The 21,024-nt window shown below is 42.5% G+C and overlaps 2 protein-coding genes across 6 annotated transcripts; one reads left to right on the top strand and one right to left on the bottom strand.

Annotated features, from left to right (window-relative positions):
• The first annotated feature begins 20 nt into the window (after positions 1-20).
• Positions 21-13,384, top strand: atxn2l (ataxin 2-like). Of its 4 annotated transcripts, none has more exons than XM_047376455.1 (24): positions 21-211; positions 610-704; positions 2,272-2,311; positions 2,909-2,965; positions 3,330-3,401; positions 3,546-3,705; positions 4,660-4,781; positions 4,926-5,017; positions 5,253-5,501; positions 5,761-6,203; positions 6,280-6,366; positions 6,458-6,571; positions 6,782-6,862; positions 6,984-7,045; positions 8,205-8,551; positions 8,649-8,718; positions 9,975-10,109; positions 10,307-10,370; positions 10,539-10,699; positions 10,783-10,924; positions 11,010-11,119; positions 12,079-12,258; positions 12,361-12,529; positions 12,767-13,384. In XM_047376455.1, exons 2-24 carry the CDS (start codon positions 664-666, stop codon positions 12,814-12,816), a joined length of 3,048 nt encoding a protein of 1,015 aa, XP_047232411.1. In that variant the 5' UTR covers positions 21-211; positions 610-663; the 3' UTR covers positions 12,817-13,384. The 4 variants fall into 4 exon arrangements, with proteins under 4 accessions (XP_047232411.1, XP_047232410.1, XP_047232413.1 ...); XM_047376454.1 differs by having other exon boundaries at positions 607-704; XM_047376457.1 differs by lacking the exon at positions 610-704 and having other exon boundaries at positions 22-211.
• adprh (ADP-ribosylarginine hydrolase) lies at positions 13,380-21,024 on the bottom strand. 2 transcript variants are annotated; one of them, XM_047376464.1, is made up of 8 exons: positions 20,873-21,024; positions 19,696-19,840; positions 19,486-19,594; positions 19,087-19,185; positions 18,905-19,010; positions 16,031-16,297; positions 15,545-15,759; positions 13,380-13,990 (listed from the first exon to the last, which is right to left on the bottom strand). In XM_047376464.1, the coding sequence occupies exons 1-8, from the start codon at positions 20,878-20,880 to the stop codon at positions 13,818-13,820; spliced, it is 1,122 nt and encodes a 373-aa protein (XP_047232420.1). In that variant the 5' UTR covers positions 20,881-21,024; the 3' UTR covers positions 13,380-13,817. The 2 variants fall into 2 exon arrangements, with proteins under 2 accessions (XP_047232420.1, XP_047232422.1); XM_047376466.1 differs by having other exon boundaries at positions 19,726-19,840.

The raw sequence follows: 21,024 nt of genomic DNA, 5'->3' as shown, positions 1-21,024 counted from the left end.
GCCGCGCGCGGATTGAGTCAAGTGAGCCTACCGAAAGGTGGTGTTGACCGACCGCAGCAGGTTTTCTCCGAGAAACCTGAATAATTTCAACCTTCTGAGGCGACTGACAGTAACGTCAAGCTCTTAGTTTGTAACCGAAGAGCCAGCGGTGCCGAAGTTGAGGCTACAGGACAGAGGGAAGAAAGTAAATCCCGGAGGGAAAGCGTCCGAAGTGAGCCTGAGGATCAAGCTAATGCTAATTTAGCCAGCTAAATAATTACATGAACGCTGTTGTTCTTTAAGCAGTTGTATTTGTTTTTTTACGTAACTCCACAGGTTACAAAATAGTTAGTAACTGAGAATTTTAAGTTATATGTTAGAATTTATTTTATTTTCAACGAGGTTTGCCTCAACACTGTAGGCCACAAGCGACTGGTGTTGAGTAGCTACAGTGGCCGGGGTGTTTTTTTTTTTAGGTTACCCCGGCTCTTTACGCGTGTAGGGCAGGTGATCTTGCTAAACATAGTTGGCTTAGCACCAGCTTCTTTTCGGGAAATTTCAGTTTTATTAAGTTAGCTCAAGCTTGGTACTGTCTAAGGCTTGTGCTTCGCAATGCTGAAATCCCAGCAGCAATCCGGCTCAGGCGGGAGAAAGGCGACTAACGGAACATCAGGGCCCGGCGGTATGTCTTCCCCAGTCAGCGGCGGCCGGACACCGGCTGGAAGGTGAGCGGGCGGGGTTTCTCTGGGTAGGACAGTCCGGGGATCGTCCCGTGCGTGCAAGGCCTACCGGTTAAAGCGCTCTGCTCGCAAGGGGGCGTGACTTTGAAAAAGAGATTCTGTCTTAGCCAATAAGATTAGTTTGATATTAATGGACAGAATCTATTGACCAACAGAAATGCTGTTTGTTTTATGTAGCCGAATCCGTGAGGTGAGTCCGACTTTGTGAAAATAAAAAAAAGCAATAAAGAAGCATTGAGGTTATGCAAAGTTTAGCTGGCCTGTCAGTGTTGAAAATAGGACTCTTCGTTTCGAAATGTCAATTTTGTTTTCGTCTTTTGTCGTTAAAAATCTTTTAAGATATCGCTACAGAGGCTGGGGCCTGTGTAAACCCTGTTTATAGACGTTTGTTGTCTTTGTAGCTTCGTCTTTGTTTTGTAACCTTGTGTGTAACTAGTAACAGCGATAAAATTGCGACTCATTGTAACTTGTCTTTACTCTAAGTGGATTTTTGGACCAGGATTTGTCTGAAAATTATTTATTTATTTAATCTTTATTAAAAAAAATATATAACTACGGTTTTTCTTGGACGACTGCAGGTGGAAGCTTTGTACAAGGCACATTGTAAAAATTGCACATTAGGGAAATTTTTTTTTATTTTGAAATGTTTAAAAAAACATTTTGAATGATCAGTAGATTATGCTTGTTGTTGAGGGATTGTTTTTCTTTTCCTTTTGGCATTTAATCTTCTGATCACCAATCAGAGCCAGTAAAAGGGAAAATTATCTGATTGATTGGTGCACCTCTTAGAAATTGAGGCAGCTGGAGGATTTTAACAAACAAAACTACTAGGGTGATTTATATCAGTTTACTTTGAAACCGTGATCAGTTCTGGGCTCAGAGCTGGTCACAAAAAATCACCTACTAAGAAAAACTACGATCTTTGGTGGGTGAAGCAGCCTTTTTCAGTTGTTAGAGTAAACATCTGTGCATTGCCTTGTAACAATCCTCTTACACAGCCCAACGGTCACAGTTGTTATCGTAGAATGTAATTTCACCAATAAAAATAGTAACAAGGACTATTGTACCTTAAAACCAAAAATAATTCAGCTTGCTTTCCGTTTTAAAAACACAACGTATAGTTAAATAGTGAAATAAGATTATAAAATACTAAATATCTTCTGATTAAACGCGGATTTTGCATAAGCTAATGAAACATGCGCTCAGATATCAAATCAGTTGATTTTCTGTTAATGGAAAAATCAACAGGCTACTTGCAATCACAAATAACGCTGCTTTTAAGAGAATGGAGCAGGAAGTTGCATAATCACAGATCCAGCATTTGGAGCGAAACCAGCCTTGATATCCTTTGTGTTTGTAACATATCTAGTTGTCCTTAAACTGTCTGACCGGCGTAAATATTTCATATCCTTTGACCTCTAATGAGAGCATTTAAAATTTTTGAAATTGCTACTTTTATGTACAGAGTGAAAGACTGACACCCTGGGTAACTTGAAAGACAAAACATTATGCTTCTTCCAAACAGTCTTAAGTGTTAATTTGTTTCTTGCAGGAATCGGTCTTCTGCAAAGCCGTCGTTTCAGTCCTCTCCTGTAAGTATACAAAGGCCGAGAAGTTAATATAGCTGAAGAATTGCTAAAAAAAAGTTTTTTAAAGATATTTATAGTAAAGGAATTCTGGTACTAACATCAATGATAGGAAAAAGGTTCCTGTAAAATTTGGAAATAGTTTTTGTGAGAAGTTGGGTTATTTTCTATTTAATTTTTTATATAGTGTCAGTTAACAATAAATGTTTTTTTGAGGCACAAGTTGATCCAATTTATATATAAATAACTGATAATATTTCATATATAGTAACTTCAATCCATTCATATAAAGTTTATCACATACATTTGATCCTAGTTATGAAACATTGCTGTCAAGTTCACTTTATTATGCCAACTGATGTTTTCTATTTGAGGAAACCCAGCCCATAAATAATATATTATTTAAGCTTTTTAAAAAGCTATTAAAAATGCATATTTCTTACAACTGCTTCTGATGAACTATGTAGATGTTTTTAGTTTTTTTTCTGTACAGAACTGTGATCTATGTCTTGAAAGGTGCTATATAAATGAAGGTTTATATGTCAGGTGTTTGTGAAACTTTGCCCTGATACATACCTGTGTGTTCTGTTCTCCGGTGCACAGGTGTTTGAGGGCGTGTACAACAATGCCAGAATGCTTCACTTCCTCACAGCTGTAGTGGTGAGTCAGTCATTTAGATCTTTGTCAGTATTCTCCTCCAATCCTGATTGTTTTTCTAGAAGAATGACTTCCTTCAGCTCATGTGACTAACACTAAAACGTTACAGGTATAACACAACCTACCTGTTTTATACAACATTTTTCTATAGTTGGGTTGGGTGGTATTGCTGTACAAGTATATCAAAAGTTAGCCAAAGTATTGCCTTTGAATATCAATGAAATGTTTCTTAATTAGGTTAATATTAAAGAAGTAGGCTGTAGTTCTGTGCTGTTGTTGCTTCTATTATATGTGTGTGTAACTGATTCCAATAATATTAAACTGTTGATTAAAGATTGAGTTTGGAAACAAATTGTTTGTCTCTCAGGGGTCCACCTGTGAATTGAGTGTGAAGAGTGGCAGTGTGTTCGAAGGCATATTTAGGACCCTCAGTTCCCGGGTAAGAAGCTCGTCCTCATCTCACAAACACTGATAACGCCATAAATAATCCTGCAGTTATAAACTCTGGTCAGAGTAAAATGATCGGTTGTTAACTTCCTGTGCATATCCAGTCAGTCCTAAGATTTCTGCTTCTGTTTCTTAGTGTGAGCTGGCTGTGGATGCTGTACACAAACACAACGAGGAAGAGGGCTCAACATCTGGACCGCCACGTCGGGAGGACATTACAGACACCATGATCTTCAGCCCATCAGATCTGGTTACAATGATCTGCAGAGACGTTGACCTCAACTTTGCTACCAGAGGTACGAATAGACCCTTACCTTGTACCATGATATTCTGCCTGTTTGTTTTAACGTAAGCTTGATTCATATGAAGCTAATAGTATCCAAGTAACCAATCGGTGGGGGGTCAATGTTTAACTTGTTGGGAACGGGCAGGAGAAGGTGATTTAAATTCCTTCCCCCTATAAGAGGATCCTACCCAGAAAGTATGGGTTTAAGTATTTTTCAGACCTGGATGAGTGGAGAAAGATGGAGTGTTTAAAAAAAAAAATATATATATATATATTTTCCCATTTCTTTCATTTTTCTGTCCATCCATCCACCCACTTAACCACCCATTTCTCCACCTTTCTTCTGTTTGTGCTTACTTCTGTCCATCCAGCCATCTGTCTATTTGGCCATCATCCATCTTTTAATCAATTAATCTGTCGATTATTTTTTCGATTAACTGATTATTAGTCAGATAGCAAAAGGTGCTTCATAGGAGATTTTTTTACAGAATTTGAACCTAAACCTTTGCCAATTGAGGAGTTCAAATGGCATGTTTTGGAGCCATTCATTCGTCTGTTCATACCTCTATCCAACCGTCCATTTATCTTTCCATCCATCCATCCTTTCTTTAGCCATCTGTACATTGGTCCATCGTTTGTCATCCTTCTGTCCATCCTCCACCAGTTACTCCAAGCCGTTCTTGAGTTCATCGTCCATTCATCCGTCTGTCCATTCTTAATCTTTAAACCAGTGTTTCCATCCATCTGTTTGTCCCTACTTTTCCTGACCACCAGGTATCTGTTATAACGTCATAGTGAACTTTTGTAATGGTGCTTGAAAGGACTGAGAGCTCTAGAAAAGTTTCAAATATGTGTAGGAACCTGCATATGGTTAAAAGAAGGTATCAATCGGACACATATGCAGATTGCAGCAAAGGTTGATTATGTGCCATTTTTCCATCTAAATAAAAGTTATGACTTTCAGACACCTTCACAGACACAGCCATCAGCTCCAGTCGCATTAACGGAGAACACAAGGAGAAGGTTTTACAGAAATGGGAGGGAGGAGACAGCAACGGAGAGAGTTTTGATCTCGAGAATGATGCAGTAAGTTGGCCTGTCTGTTCAGTAACCAGAAACACCTCCGTTTCTGCTTTACATCCCATAATACAGTTCTGCATGGTGTGTTTATTGTACTGGTTCCTTTATTTGTTGCCTTATTGTGTCGAACGCTTCGGCTTTTCTCTGCAGTCTAATGGCTGGGATGCCAACGATATGTTCCGTTACAATGAAGTCAAATATGGAGTCACATCTACATATGACTCCAGTCTCTCCATGTATACGTAAGTTAGCATGATTCCCTCGCAAGGAACTGCCTCTTCCATTTTGCTAAATGTGTTGAATTTATTTGTATTTCAGAACTGTAGACACAGATGCTTATGATCAATAAATATTTATTGTGTTCGAGTTTAAATAAAAGATAATAGACAAAGCTAACGTAAACCTTCAGAGAAATGGCATTTACACTGGGTTCCATCACTCATGTTCATTACTGTCATTTTTCTTCTGTCCACTCAGTGTTCCCTTGGAGAGGGGCAACTCTGAGGTGTATCGACAGAGGGAGGCCCGTGCCGCTCGCCTGGCGAGTGAGATTGAATCCAGCCCCCAGTATCGCCATCGCGTCGGCCTCGAAAACGATGAGGGCAAATCCGAGGAGGAGAAGTACAGCTCTGTGGTGCGGGACGGCAGCGATCGCGAGAAGGGTCGCGAGAGCCCCCGTGACAGAGGGAGTGAAAAAGGCAGAGACAGTCCTGGAGCAAGCAGCAGGTGAGACTGACTGGGTTCCCAGAAGATGTTCCGCCCATGTCTGGTATTAGTATGTAGACGTCTGTAAATGGCTTTATCCATGGACACGTCTTTATTATGAAATCAATAATAAATATTGCAGCAGATGTATGAATAAAGGAAAGCCCAAGATAATTCTAGGGAATCCTTTAAGGAACAATTTCACATAATTGCCTTAGATCAGATTTGCAATGATGTAATGTTTAAAGTCCAGGACTGATGTTTAAAACGCTGCTCTCAGGGAGGGAAAGTACATTCCACTACCTCAACGTCAGAGGGAGATGAACCGGGAGCGAGCCGAGAGAGGTCCTGGTGGGCCTCCACCACACAGTCGACTCGGTGGAGGTTACCGATCCAATCCGTCATCCTCCTTATCTTCGCCAAGACCCCCCCTTCCCTCTGCTGCCGGACCCCAGCCTGGAGTGACTCCCTCAGGGAGAAGCAGTCCTCTGTCAAGTCGAGGCGGGGCCTACACCCCCCACCATCCACAGGGCAGTCCGAGCCCAGGTTCTGGTACTGCGAGCCCGTACACACCTGCCTCTCCTGGTGGATCAGCAGCCACCCCAGCCTCTGCTTCAGCTGCCACATCTCCATCCAGCCCCCCTGCCCCTCATGGACATGCTGTTCCTCATTCCCACTCACTCCCACTTTCTCTGTCTGATGCTAGCAGACCTGTTAATGGAGGTAAGAGTTGAATCATTGATTGTTTTACCGGTTCTATGTCTGGTTTAGGTAGCTAAAACCGATTTTTGTGTCGTAGTTTCTGCTAGAACATCTCCTAAAACCCAAAGACCTCCACAGTCAAGTCGGACAAACCGTGGTCCAAACACACATCCTCAGTCCACAGGTACCAACTAGCCGTTGTCTGTTTTTTTTTATAGGAACTGTTTGTTTTAGCCAGGCTTAACCTTGGTGTTTATGATGGTTTGTCCTTGCAGCCACACGTTCTCCTAAATCAGGCTCTGCCCAGGACACGCCTTACTTAGACACTTCGTCCGTTTCTCTGTCTGCCCAGAAGACGTCAGGCCCCGCCCCTCTCTTCCCTGTAGATGGTAATGTCTCTCCCATCCAGCTGTCTGTTTTGCTGTTGAGCTATTGCCAGAATTTTGCATTTATAACTTGGGACACTTGTATAAAAGTTCATAAAAATCTACCCTGTAATGACACAAACTTAAGTTGGACATGGCCTCAGTGTGGATTACATGATGTAATTCAGTCTGAGATCCTTGGAGATCTCGTTTGTAATTATTTTGCCTTCACAGTGAATGAGATCCTCGGTGCAGCTGCTAAAGAACGCTCAGCTGAAAGCCCTGGCAGCACAGAGGACGGCAAAAGCAGTAAAGGTCTGTAAGCTTCAGACTTCCTTGGCTCTACGCTGAGCTTCATACATTTAAATAAAACGCATCAGATTATATGCGGCGGCTGAAAACTGTTGTTTTTTTTGTTTTTTTTTGTCTCTATCAGCTCCTTCGGTTCAGCAAAGGTCACAAATTGAAGAGCTGCGGAAATTTGGCAAAGAATTCAGGGTAAGATTAGAGCTGCCTGCTTTTATTGATGTTTACGTTTTAAAACAATCTCAATCAAGTAGCGGTATTCTTAACATTTATATTTGTCTAGACTTCCATTGAAAACATTAGACACGTCTTCTATTCCATCGCCAAAAATGGTTGTTGGTAGTGCATCAATAATTTGGCCAAATCTCCTTTGACTGGAATTAGAAAAAATCTGATTTAGTCAAAAATACTGTTAGCTGGGGCTGTCTTTATATGACACAGACGAAGAACTGCAACAGCTAATAGTCTATTTCTCTGTGAATGTCATTGTAAAGCAGGAATGTCCGTCTGAATGCAACTTTTAGCTGCATCCCTTCTCCAACAAACCTGAATCAAATGGCTGAGTTCCCTAATCGGCATCCAGTCTGTTTTAAAGTGTGCAACATTCTTTTGGTTGTGGGAAAAATCCAAGATTTGTTAAACCGACAAAGTAATGTGCACAACCTAAAACGCAGTTTTGCAAGCTGTGCACACAAAAAGTATTCGATTTGCTTTCATGAAGTTGATTAATAGAGGCTGTAGAACAATAACAGGTACGGTGAGTTGATACCAATCATTTTAAAATGCTTAGATCAGGACTCTTGATGTGATACCTGGTAACAGTGTTTAAAGGCAATACTGCAAACCTTGCCGTCAGTTTAAAAAAAAAATAAAAAATAGGATTTCAAAAATGCTTCACAAGAAATCTGTTTATTTTCTGGGACATGTTACCACAAACAAAACACTCCTAGTTACTCATATAAAGTGAATAAACCATTTTATTTCTCTTGTGTGTTTTCATAAAATACTTTTTGCACTACCTCTTTGTCAGTTAAACACCTCAGGGTCATCTCTTACAGGCTGTTTTTATGTGTAACATGATTAATAACTTTCCAATAGTCATTTTGGCAATTTATTACGTTTTATCCTCAAAACCATCTATAATTCCCCAATATGTGGAATTTTAGTGTAACATGAAAAAAACATTGTAAAATGTTGAGTTTTGAGTCATAAATTGAATAAAATAGGCTTTTAAAAATAATGTTCAATTTAGACAGCCATAGAAATGAAAGTTATTGATTGAGCTCCTAGTAACTTTTCAAATACACAAAAACTCTGATATTCACTTCATTAACCGCTCGCTGTTTCCCAGCTCCAGTCATGTGGAGTCGGTTCCAGCTCTCCAGCAGCAGCAACGCCTCCATCAGTCAGTGAGGTGTCCCAGCCTGGTTCAGCCAAGCCTCCATCAGATGCCCACCCTCCCTCAGAGCCTAAACCTCAGCCTCCAGCTCCCGGTCCTTCCCTGAGCCAACCTCAGCATTCACCAGCTCTCTCTGAAGAGCCCACTAAGGACACCACAACCCCACTGGGTACTGCAGCTGCTACTACCGTAGCTCCAATTCCAGACCGGCAATCACCAGCAACCCCTCAGCCAGCCAGGACCCCTGGAGCAGAGGATGTTAGGTCGGAGTCAGCAGAGCGCACCGATGGTGTGGCAGAGTGAGTTGCAGTGATTGTAAATTATGTGATTTATTATTTTGTTTTCCATACAAGATGACATCCTTATTAATACATGCAACAATTCCTGTTTTTTCAGCCAAGTGAAGAAATCAACTTTAAATCCAAATGCTAAAGAGTTCAACCCAACCAAAACTCAGATGCCCATGGTAAGAAAGTTGATCTGCATCTGCCCTGCCAACCGTTTGAAAATAAAATGACACAGTTATTGTTGGCCACATGGTTGTTTGATCAACTTTGATAATAAAAAACCTAATTATGATGTTTTGACTGGGTCAGAGCATCTCTGAAACTGCAGCTCTCATGGGGTGTTCCTGGTCTGCAGTGGTCATTATCTACCAAAACCAGTCAAAGGAAGGAATACTGGTGAACAGACAACGGGGTCATGAGTGGCCAAAGCTTATTAATGCACATGGGAAGCGAAAACTAGCCCATGTGGTCCAACATTAAGCTACTGTTGCTCAGATTGCTGCAGAAGTTAATGCTGGTTCTGATAGAACGGTGTTGTAACACACAGTGCATCACAGTTCATTGCATATAAGCTGCACAGACTAGTGTGGATCCACACGCTGACCTCTATAAAGGCCCAAAAAACACCCAAAAATGTGCACAGGAACCATAGATTAATGGAGTAATGTGGCCTTTTCTGATGAATCACAATTTCTTATACATCAGGTGAGTTTACCTGGGGTTCAAATGGCATGAGGATGCACAATGGGGAAAAAGGCCACAGTAGTGTGACGGGTTTAGCACGGTTCTGTGGGGAAACATTGGGTCCTGCTATTCATGTGGATGTTATTTTGACATGTACCACTTACCTAAGCATTTTTGCAGTCTGTGAGCAACCTTATGTGGTCAGCGAAAAGGCAAAAATGGTTCAGGAGTCGTTTGGGAAGAACAACAAAGAATTTGAGCATCTGTGGCATGCTTCTGCTTACATATTGGTACCAGATGCTGCAGCACACGTTGAGGGATCTAGTAAAGTCAGCGCCTCAGTAGGTCGGGGCTTTTTCTGGCAGCAAAAGGAGGACTAACACACTATTAGGCAGGTGGTTGTAATGTTATGCCTTATCAATATATTTCAGTAAATAATCTTCTTATTGGGGTGTTTAGAAACGTTATGTAGAGTATATTTCATTAGAAGAAGCAAATTGATTGCCTTACAGTCTGAGCACTTTCGGGTCATTCAGAGAGGTTTCCCTTCATGCTGATGATATTTTACTTTTCATTTCAGATCCCCATATTTTTTTACCATCTAGGTTTTCATTGCTTCCCTATTGGATTAGTTTAAAACTCTACATCTTAAGTGCATTTTTTAAATGTGTAATTTTAAATGTGCAGGAAACTACAAAGCTTGGAAGCCTAAAAAACAAGTTTATTTACCTGAATACTTCTTATCATACAGACAAAACCCAGCACTGCACCAACCCCACCTCGTCCAACTCCTCCAAGCCCGGTGGTCCTGCAGCACCCGGGGGGACAGGGGCCGCTCTACAATGCTCCCTACCTCTCCTACGTTTCACAGCTCCACCCTGTCCAGGTATGTAGGCAAATAAACATGGATCACTGTGAGAAATTTAATGTAACATTTAAACATAATTATAATTTCTTACACACAAAATTTTTTACGTTTTAAGGTAACAATGCAAATTAGATTAGATTAACCCTTCTATTAAACACGTTATGCAATTTATGGAGCAAGATTTCTGGTTTTGTTGACCTGTTTCTTTCCTTCAGGCTCCCACAATGTACCAGTACACCATGTCCACAGTTAACCAAGGAAAATACCCCAGGGGCAAAGGTAAATGATTTTTACCATCTCACCTGAATAAACTTGTTCTTTTTTTGTTCCTTTTAATTTTAAAGCCGGCAAACTATCAGATTTTCTTGCTCTGGTGATCAGGTTATCTTAAAAGTAGAAGAGGTGTTTTGTAATTTTCCTTTAATCCTGACATTTTCCCCTCTGCAGTGCCTACACGACCTGAGACGTCACAAATGCTGCAAGCTGCTGCATCAGCAGCTGGAGCCCCTCTGGTGGCGTCCCCCTACCCTCAGTCCTACCTTCCGTACAACCCACAGCAGTACAGCCAGCAGCAGGTCATCCAGGCCATGACACCCTACCCTGGACAGGTACAGCACATACAGGCTTTAAATCTCCTTAGTTGTTCTGGCTTTAAAATAATTACCACACTTGCTTTTTTTCTCCACCACAGCCTATGTACTCCATGCTGCAGGGTGGCGCGAGGATGATAGGTCAAGGTAGTGGTCCCCATCCCCAAGCCCTCGGACCACCCGGAGGACCTCAGTTCTCTGCGCAGGGAGACGGGCCTCAGGGACCGCAGCAGGGCATCTATGGTGAGTGTTGGATCTTAAAGTCAGAACATCTTAACACATGAAGTGGTGGATTACTCTTGACAGCACCTTTCGATTTGCTGTGTAGCTCCACAGTCATTCACCCATCACTCGGGTGCAGTTCATCAGCCGCAGCCTTCCAGCACCCCGACAGGCAACCAGCCTCCCCCTCAGCATGCTGCGCCCAGCCCCGGACAGGTACGATACCAAGCCAGGTGTCAGGTGACTGAAATTCTGTGCTGTTTGTTTGCGATTTTACATCAAAATAATCGTTTATTATTTTCACATTTTGTTTTCCTTTCGTTTGTAAAAAAAAAAAAAAAAAATGTGACACCTGGAGTTATTCTCTGGGAGGCTTTATTCCTGGATATTATCATATTAAGCTAAATTAATTAGATATTTAAATTAGTTCGTATCCTCGTCTCTGTCAGTCTGGGACTTGATTCCAGTTTTTACCACCTCTGGATAAGCTTGGAAAAAGTAGACAACAGATGTGACGACATGCATTACCAGACTTTCTCATCCTGTAGAAGCAGTAGGGTCGAGGTAGTCCTCAAGGGCTGATGTCCTGCATGTTTTAGATGTTAGATGTTCGGCACACCTGAATCAGATGAATGGTTCATTAAAAGGCCTCTGAAGAACTAAGTGACCTGCTGAGGAGGTCGTTCAGCCATTTGAATCAGCTGTGTTGGAGCAGGGACACATCCAAGACCTGCAGGACACTGGTCCTTGAGGACTGGAGTTGGACACCCCTGGACCCATCTTTCTTTCTTTCCCTTATTTCTTTCCTTTTTACTCTTGTCTTTTTTGCATGCATTTAAAGCCTGACTGCTGAAACATTTTCTGTTTTATTAATAGTGAACATTTTTTCCATACCTTTTTAAAATGTTTCTGAAATGGGCCGAGAACTAATGAGTCTGAAAACGTTTGGAATTTGGACCTGAAATGTTTGTAGGAACCTTTAAAAGAGTTCTAGTGTTACCCAACATGCATTTGTCACTCGTATGTATGTTAAAGGAAAAACACATTGATTTGAGGGTTCATAATGTCAACATTTGTAGAGATCTCCTCTTATAGATGGAAGAACAGGCTTGGTCCATCGCTCAGTTTCATCTCACATCGCAGCTTTTCTTTAACAAAGCTCCATCTCCTTACAGAACGCCCAGTCAGGCCCACAGCCTCAGTCCTTGTACCACTCAGGTCCGCTGTCGGCTCCCACGCCACCCAACATGGCTCCGGGTCACACATCCCCACAGGGCTCTTACCCCATTCAGGGCTACAGCATCCACAGCCACCAGGGCCTTTCACCAGCCTACCCGCTGGGGCAGTTGGCACAGGTACGACTGCATTCCTCTGCTCTCAAGAAGTTCCCTTTTACTTTGTTCGATGTAGAGGCACGGGAAGTGTCCTGATCCAAGTTTTGATTTGATTCCCACCAGGCCCATGTTCAAGGAGCAATGCCAGGTCCTCACCACTCAGGCAGCCACGGCCAGCCCCAGTTAGTAATGTTGCAGACTCCTCAGCAGGGTCCCGGTGGAGTGCCCCAGCACCCTCCACATGGACCGCAGCAAGGGCCACACCAGCACTTTTACATAGGACACCCACAAGGTATGAACCAGTCAGCCTTTCTTATTATTTATGGATATATTGGGAGAGAAATGGAGGCAGACGGAAAGAAAATCCTCAGTTTGGTCATATTTGCAATTCCAAAGAAAAAAGGATCTGTTTCCATTAAACCTTTTACATCCAAATGGATATTATTGCTAATATTATAGTTGACATTAAGTCTGTAAACCACCCAGAACGATCAGAGATGAATCAAACGGTTTCTTTTCTCTTCCACAGCGATGCAGGTACAAACACACCCTGCAACCTTCCATCCACCTGGAAACTAATCCCCGTCCTCCCTTCCTCCATGACGCCCTGAACTCTCCACCCTCCCCCTTCCTGCTGGACATGCAGTCCAGGACAGAGCGACTCAGAACTGACAGAATCACAGAGGGAAGACAAAAATTCTCAGAGCACCTTACTGTTCTGCTGCCACGTTGTTCTTCAGTGAGAACCTAAACCCCAGTCGAGGACAGTTTTATTAATGGTGATGAAAATGAGGACAGCAGCAGCGTCCTCCTCTCTACCTTATTCCCCTGAGAGAATCAGAAACAGATGGGGGTGGGGGGAAGAGCGCGCAGCAGACCCAATCTCTTCCAGAAATGTTTTTAAAGCCTTGTGAGGTTTTGTATTTACAACAGAAACGTGAAAACAGACTGACGACGACAGAGGAGGAAGGTGAAGACTTAAGGGGACTTTTAGCAAAAAATTTTTTAAACTCGATCTAGTTAGTAGTGAAAATCTGCCCCTTTGCCCTTCTCTCCTGTAGAAAAATATAATTAATAAAAAAAATGGACAAGACAAAAAAAATTTAAAAACAACGACTAAAAAATAAAGTTCTCTACTCAACTACAATCATTGGTTTCTTTTTATTGCATAATTAATGGTGCTTTAATGGAGGCGGCGAGTGTTCCTCCTCATATGAAACAGCTTTAATGAAACAAATGTATATTTCATCAGTGTGTACCAAGAGTGCATTTAATTTGCAGCCATTATTTCAGGTCGACAAAATGAGCCGATTACCTCCTGAGGGGCTTTCTGCATTCACTTCCCATCATTTCCTTACATTTATTCAGCCCCGTAGAGCTGCTCTGCAGGTTAGTGAAACAACCACTAGGGGGACTTCTCTAAACACCACCCTCTTCCTGTGACACTAAATGAGTCTTTGGGTTAGTGGGCCAGTCTTTCCCCTTCAGGCAGATTCAACAACACATTTTGTGGCTCAATGAGAGCACTCGGTCAACTGAGCATGGCGGCACGTTCTGCATCAGCGTGGCCTAGTTTCCCTTCACTGATGCAGGCTGCTGCTGTCTTGGTGTGACAGGGTGTAGAGCTGCTCGCCGCAGCGCTCCAGTCGGTCCCGGTATTCCAGGTTGCAGTAGTTCCCTTCGGGGACCCCCTTGGTGCCGTAAAGAAGACCCCAACAACAGGCGGCGATCACTGCTGTGCTGTCACTGTCACCTTGTCACAGTCGGAGATAGAAGGGTATAAGTATGTAGTGTTGGAATACATTTCTACAGAAGGCCTTAAAATAAATTCATCTTTCATCGCAGCACCGTCATTTCACTGAAAAGATTTTGAAGACGTCTAATTTCAATGCATTTATTCAGAAGTGATAAATACAATAAATGTAACTAAATTATTTTTTAATACACTTTATGTTTAGTTTCTAGGAACTATTTTGTAATCGGTGACTGTTTAGCTGGGGAAAAAAAATACTGTGTGACTCAGGGGTCCAGCCACTCTTCAAAATGGGAAAGACAAGAAGGCAGGTAAGGACAGAAACATTAGCAGAGGAAGGTGCAGGGCCGCAGAACTTGCAATATTAGGGTGGAAAAAAGCCTGCACACCTGATCTTCACAGCATTTATTGGTAATATCGCAATCCTCCTTCCACCTTCAACGGGTCAAACATTTATACAGCAATGAGACATTCCACAGAAACCTGTTTCAAGTTTCCGGAGGTCTCAGTCCTTAATGCCAGTTTTTACATTTAACATGCAAAAGTCACTGAATTTTTGGCTTTAGATAAGGGAAACTGTAAAAACCGGAGACTCACAGGAAGGAAGAATAGAAGGATACAAAGAAGACCAAAGGAAAGGACAAGGAAGGGTACAAGACAAAAAGGAAGAGAACAGAAGGAGAGAAAAGGGATAGCACACAAGGAAAGGAGGAAGGAAACAAGGATGAAACAATACAAGGAATGACAACATTTAGACAGATAGGGTGTAAAATCAGGAAGTACAAATAGTTTTCTATACTCAGGTCATGGAAAATTCTGAAATCTAATTTCATATTTTTCCAAACTGCATAGTGACCCTGAGGTGTGAAGATGCGACAATCCGCATCATGAATAAAAAAAAACAAACCACATATGCAAATTAAAAAATAAGGTTACTGTTACCAGAAGCTACTCTGCTAAACCTGTTCATATCTGCAGTCAGAGCAATAATTAAAAAGACTCAAAGAGAGGAGGCTGGATGACGACAAGTCAATCTGTCACAATGCAAGTCACAGTCAGAGAACTGCATCTTGCCACCCAGTCTCCAAAACGACCACTAGACACCATCTACTTGCCACAAAGATGGGAAAAATGCCAGAAAACAACGGCTTTTTCTCCCACCATCACAAACGTAAACATAAACTGGGAATTTAGCTTAAACTGTGTTTTGGTCACATGACACCAAAACTCTCCTTGTGGGTTTGGCCTGATACAAAATACGAATCTGTATAAAAGCCCCTCATGATAAAGTACGGTGGAGGATCTGTGATGCTGGGGTGATTAACTGCTTGCAAAATGGGGTCGTACAAAGTAAATAGCAGGGGTATGGATTGTACCACCGGTGATTTTTGTGAACATTTATCCCTAAAGATTAGGTTTTATCACCACTGAATAAACATACTCAAATTATAGGATGGATTTTTTTAAAGCAATAAATGAATTAACTTACCAAGGAAATACTTATAGTTTTGAAAGTTTTTAAATTAAAGTTTAAGTCCACGCTCTTAAACTGACCTCCATGGAAAGCAGCTCTGTTCATCAGCTCCTCCCAGTCTGAACCAGCGCCCAGCAAGGCATCCAGCGCTATCATTGGAGCATCGTGGCCGCTGCGTCCCGCCCAGCCCGACAGACTGAAGCTCTTATAGGCCTCATCCCTCTCAGATGGGCCGTAGGAGGAGGGCCAGAACAAAGGTCCCACTCCATTAGAGAGGCCCCTCAGATCCAGGTACCTGAGGACAGTTTACTGATGTTGTAACATGACATTAACATGATTAACTCAAGTGCTGCAACAATGCAGATAGGTATCTAATCAATAGATTAGATTTATCTATCAATCAGTCAACTATCAGAGGCCAGAGTTAGAATCTAACAGGGACATTTTAGCGCAGCTGAAACAGGCTAGCAGAATTTGCTGACGCTGCAAACCTAAATAATCCGAGTACCACACGACCTCAGCAGAGTCTTGCAAACAATAAAAAAACTGATTTCAGCAGCTCGCACCACTGCCACTTGTCACAGAAATATCCCCAGTCACGCTCCGTCTCCTCCACAGCGAAGCCCCGACCCTGAACGATCGTCCTCGCTATGGGGCAGGCCTCATTGATCAGGCCCAGACCCCAGGTGGTCAACGGCCGGCGCTGGACGGCGTACGAGGCGAACAGGGCTGAGGCCACGGCCCCCAGGAAACCGGTAGGGTGAGGATGGGTCATCCGGCCTGTCTCCACGGCAACAGCCACGAGCGACAACAGCTGGTCAGGCTTCGGATACCTGAGGAGCAAAACGTGTCATAGTCTGAAATAATCCCTTGATATACACTGCTCAAAAAAAATAAAGGGAACACTAAAATAACACATCCTAGATCTGAATGAATGAAATATTCTCATTGAATACTTTGTTCTGTACAAAGTTGGATGTGCTGACAACAAATTCCCACAAAAATCATCAATGGAAATCAAATTTATTAACCAATGGAGGCCTGGATTTGGAGTCACACACAAAATTAAAGTGTAAAAACACACTACAGATTGATCCAACTTTGATGTAATGTCCTTAAAACAAGTCAAAATGAGGCTCAGTATTGTGTGTGACCTCCACGTGTCTGTATGACCTCCCTACAACGCCTGGACATGCTCCTGATGAGATGGAGGATGGTCTCCTGAGGGATCTCTTCCCAGACCTGGACTAAAGCATCCAACAACTCCTGGACAGTCTGTGGTGCAACGTGACGTTGGTGGATGGAGCGAGACATGATGTTCCAGATGTGCTCAATCAGATTCAGTTCTGGAGAACAGGCGGGCCAGTCCATAGCTTCAATGTCTTCATCTTGCAGGAACTGCTGACACACTCCAGCCACATGAGGTCTAGCATTGTCCTGCATTAGGAGGAAGCCAGGACCAACCGGACCAGCATATGGTCTCACAAGGGGTCTGAGGATCTCATCTCGGTACCTAATGGCAGTCAGGCTACATCTGGGCCATGCGGCCCTCCAAAGAAATGCCACCCCACACCATTACTGACCCACTGCCAAACCGGTCATGCTGAAGGATGTTGCAGGCAGCAGATCTCTCTCCACGGTGTCTCCAGACTCTGTCACGTCTGTCACATGTGCTCAGTGTGAACCTGCTTTCATCTGTGAAGAACACAGGGCGCCAGTGGCGAATTGGCCAATCCTGGTGTTCTCTGGCAAATGCCAAGCGTCCGGCACGGTGTTGGGCTGTGACCACAACCTCCATTTGTGGACGTCGGGCCCTCATACCATCCTCAAGGAGTCGGTTTCTAGCCGTTTGTGCAGACACATGCACATTTGTGGCCTGCTGGAGGTCATTTTGCAGGGTTCTGGCAGTGCTCCTCCTGTTCCTCCTTGCACAAAGGTGGAGGTAGCGGTCCTGCTGCTGGGTTGTTGCCCTCCTACAGCCTCCTCCACGTCTCCTGGTGTACTGGTCTGTCTCCTGGTAGCGCCTCCAGGCTCTGGACACTACACTGACAGACACAGCAAACCTTCTTGCCACAGCTCGCATTGATGTGCCATCCTGGATGAGCTGCACTACCTGAGCCACTTGTGTGGGTTGTAGAGTCCGTCTCATGCTGCCACGAGTGTGAAAGAACCACCAACATTCAAAAGTGACCAAAACATCAGCCAGAAAGGACAAGTACTGAGAAGTGGTCTGTGGTCTCCACCTGCAGAACCACTCCTTTAATGAGTGATTTAACAGAAGTTTGATTTACTTGGAGTCACGTTGTGTTGTTTTAAGTGTTCCCTTTATTTTTTTGAGCAGTGTATAATGACTGAAACAGGATTGATTGGTTGTCGCTTTACAACCACAAACTTCAACGTGTTTTTGCTGGGATTTTAGGTGGGAAATCAACAAAGTAGTGCATCACTGTGAAGTGGACGGAAAAAGATGAGAGGTTCTTAAAAATGTTTGACAAATTCTAATATGAAATATGTGATATTCAGTCTCCTTAACTCTCCAAAATAAAATTCAATGAAATCAACTGCCTTCAGAAGTGGTCTTGTTAGTAAACCTGATCCACAGAGATCTACAGCTAGAGGTGGGGGAACCTGTTCCCTTCACAGGTTAACTATCAGACACGTGCACCACAAATATTTATGGAGGAATAGCAACTAGAAAAGCACTGTTAAATGAAAGCTAAAGGAAAACCCATTTCCAGTGTGCCACACGCCGTGTAGGACGACACAGCAAACGTGGAAGAAGGTGCCTAGGTGTGGTGAAACTTTTTGTGGCAAAATTAACACTCAATATCACCATAAACACTGAAAACTATGCCTCTGAACTGTACAGTACGTGCACTCAATATGAACCGATGCAGGCATGAAGGCAGTCAGCTGAGGTGTCCATCCATTGGAAATCTCTGGCAAATTGTTGAATTGGCTTTGCTTCACAGTCTTCTCAAGGCTATGGTTATCTCTGTTGCATGTGCATCTTTTTCAACCTTTTTCCCTCCACTTAATTTTCCACTAATGTGCTTGGATACTGCACCGTGAGAAGCCAGCTTCAATAGCAATGACATTTTGTGGCTTACCCTATTTTATGGAGGCTGTCAATGACTGACTGTGGGTCAGCAGTCTTCCCCAAGATTAAATTGCCCATAACATAATATTCCTGTATTAAGAATTAAGAATTTTTTTTAATTGGTCTTTTGTAATATTTAAATTTTTACTAAAAAGTGATATTTGTTTTTTTTTTTATAATCACCTAAATAAACAGAAAAAAAAGATTGAATCTTTTTTAAGACTTTTTCATAGTTATGAGCTACTTTGTGTCAATCTATTGCAAAAAGTCCCAATAAAATACGTTGAAGTTTGTGGTTGTGACAGAATAATCTAAAAACGGTGTATGAAGATTGTCTTACTTCAGACCAATGCACATGGACCTCATTGCTGCTCCACAGCCTGTACCGTCGGGGTTATACGGCACTCTGTAGCCCTCTTCTTCCCCAGGCTTCAGTTGGGAAACACCTTAAAGAGCACATCCCAGCTGCACATCTACATCTCAAAACAACAGATGTGTTATAATTATACAAAGAAAAGTTACCCAGAATGCTTGAAGGCCCTGGCTTCCTCCCGTCCATGTCTTTCATGGCCTCCACGTAACGAGCGGCCACCTCATGCAGGAGCTCCTCCCCTGTTTTTCCTGTGAGAACCGAGACAATTTGCTCAATCTGCAGACCTTAAAGATGCAACTAATCTGTGCACAATGGTGCTACTCTATGTATCAGTCTAAAGGTCAAGTTGAATTTTCATTTTAAATTTTGCTCTTGAATAGAACTTGACAAGCAAATCAAGACAATGCTGGAAATTAGATTTAACCTTTAGCTGAGGCTCTTCAAAAGAACTTGTTTGGTTCTGACGAGTTCTGATCAATCCAATCAAATGAGGCGAAATGATGAAACAGGTGGAGGCTGAGGAGAGTTTGTTGAGATGTTGACCTCACCTGTTGCCAGTCCTTCAGCTGTTGCCAGATGTAGAACTGTGTCGTCGCTCACCGGCCAATCAGGAAGCTCCACCTTGATGTTCTTCAAACCACCGAGCTCCTGCAGCTCCTAGAAAGGGAGAAGAGGGCAGACATTTTGAACATAACAATACTGTAAATAAAGACCTAAGGTGAGTCTAGAAGGTAAAGTTTTTCTGCTTTGAGATCAACCTCAGGTTGCTCTGGTGTTGCAGCACTGACCCGGTGAATAGCTGGTCCAGACTCATTATACTCCCAGAGCTGGTTCCTGTAGCCCAGAGCATCACCAGCACCACTCAGCACCATGGCTGCTGTGTAATGCTCCACTGTAGCAAATCTGCAGTTACAAAGTAAAGATATTTCAGTGGTGACCCTGGACCCTAACGAGGTGATGCTACTGTAAATCAATATACCTTTATAGAAGAAAACAGCGGCATACTGATGCATCTTGAATATTTACTAAAATAAATATTGTGACATTTGTTTATTATATAGATTTATTTCACTCGAAATTCAGCGTCTCAGAAAGTTAGAATGTTACATGAGACCAAAACAATACTTCTTAAATCGAGAAATGTTTGGGCTTACACAATCAAGGGAAGGAGGACTTTTTGTCCAACAGACTGTCACCTTCCATCAAGAGGGTAAGGCACAAAAGGTAGTGGTAAAGAAGCTGTTTGTTTAAAGAGTACTGTATCAAGGTATATGGAAAGTTGAGTGAAAGGAAAAAACCTAACAGAAAAAAAATCCAAATTACTCTGTTCTGATTAAAGTAAATGTTCCATTTAATTTGGAAATCGAGGTCTTAGAGTCTGGAGGACAGATAGAAAAATCTGAAGGTCATTTGCATTGTTGGGTCTGGTTGTGCAACCAAGACTTTCATTACACCTCAGCAGAACCTCAGGCTGATCGCCACATTGATGCAGTAATTCATGCAACAGAGCCCCGAACAACCATTGAAGACACATACTGTACAGTACAATTCTGTTTTAACAATCTTTTTATTCCTCTTGTGTATAATTGTAATTTTCTGAGAAACTGAATTCTGAATCTTTATTTATTTCAAGTCATAATCATCAAAATTAACTAAAATAAATGCTTGGGATATATCAATCTATGAAATGAAAATGCATATATAAATTCAGTAAATGTCACTTTTTGACACAAATTACTCAAATAAATAGACTTTTAGAAACACCTGTTTATTTTTGAAGCATGAAAGTCCTCCTAAGACTTTAATAAATACATATTTATTAAGACGTTTTAAACTTCCCGGCAAGAAAATAAGCGAGTGAATACATAAAAAGTTACTGTCTGGCTTTCCCAGAGAGAATGGCACAGAAACGCCGCCATTCTGCTGCAGCCTCACCGGTCCATTGCAGAACGTCCTTCCCCGAAATGAGACCTTACGAGGCGGACACTCGCTTCATTTGACACCGAGGCCGCAGCACTGCGGTCAGACCAGCTTCCACCACGAAACAAACGGTCAAACCTGCCCCTATAAGGGATTTCTTCTTCTTC

This window comes from Girardinichthys multiradiatus, chromosome 10, assembly GCF_021462225.1.
Source record: "Girardinichthys multiradiatus isolate DD_20200921_A chromosome 10, DD_fGirMul_XY1, whole genome shotgun sequence".
In the NCBI taxonomy this organism is placed as follows: domain Eukaryota; kingdom Metazoa; phylum Chordata; class Actinopteri; order Cyprinodontiformes; family Goodeidae; genus Girardinichthys; species Girardinichthys multiradiatus.
This window is presented reverse-complemented; position numbering and strand designations above follow the sequence as displayed.

Coding starts and splice junctions, on each gene's coding strand:
- adprh (XM_047376464.1), bottom strand. Junction 19,011..19,086: donor AGGGCCTTCAAGCATTCTGG/GTAACTTTTCTT, acceptor GTGCTCTTTAAG/GTGTTTCCCAACTGAAGCCT. Junction 15,760..16,030: donor TTCTGTGACAAGTGGCAGTG/GTGCGAGCTGCT, acceptor AACTGTCCTCAG/GTACCTGGATCTGAGGGGCC.
- atxn2l (XM_047376453.1), top strand. CDS start 592: ATGCTGAAATCCCAGCAGCAATCCGGCTCAGGCGGGAGAAAGGCGACT. Junction 5,502..5,760: donor AGTCCTGGAGCAAGCAGCAG/GTGAGACTGACT, acceptor CGCTGCTCTCAG/GGAGGGAAAGTACATTCCAC. Junction 12,259..12,360: donor CGCTGGGGCAGTTGGCACAG/GTACGACTGCAT, acceptor GATTCCCACCAG/GCCCATGTTCAAGGAGCAAT.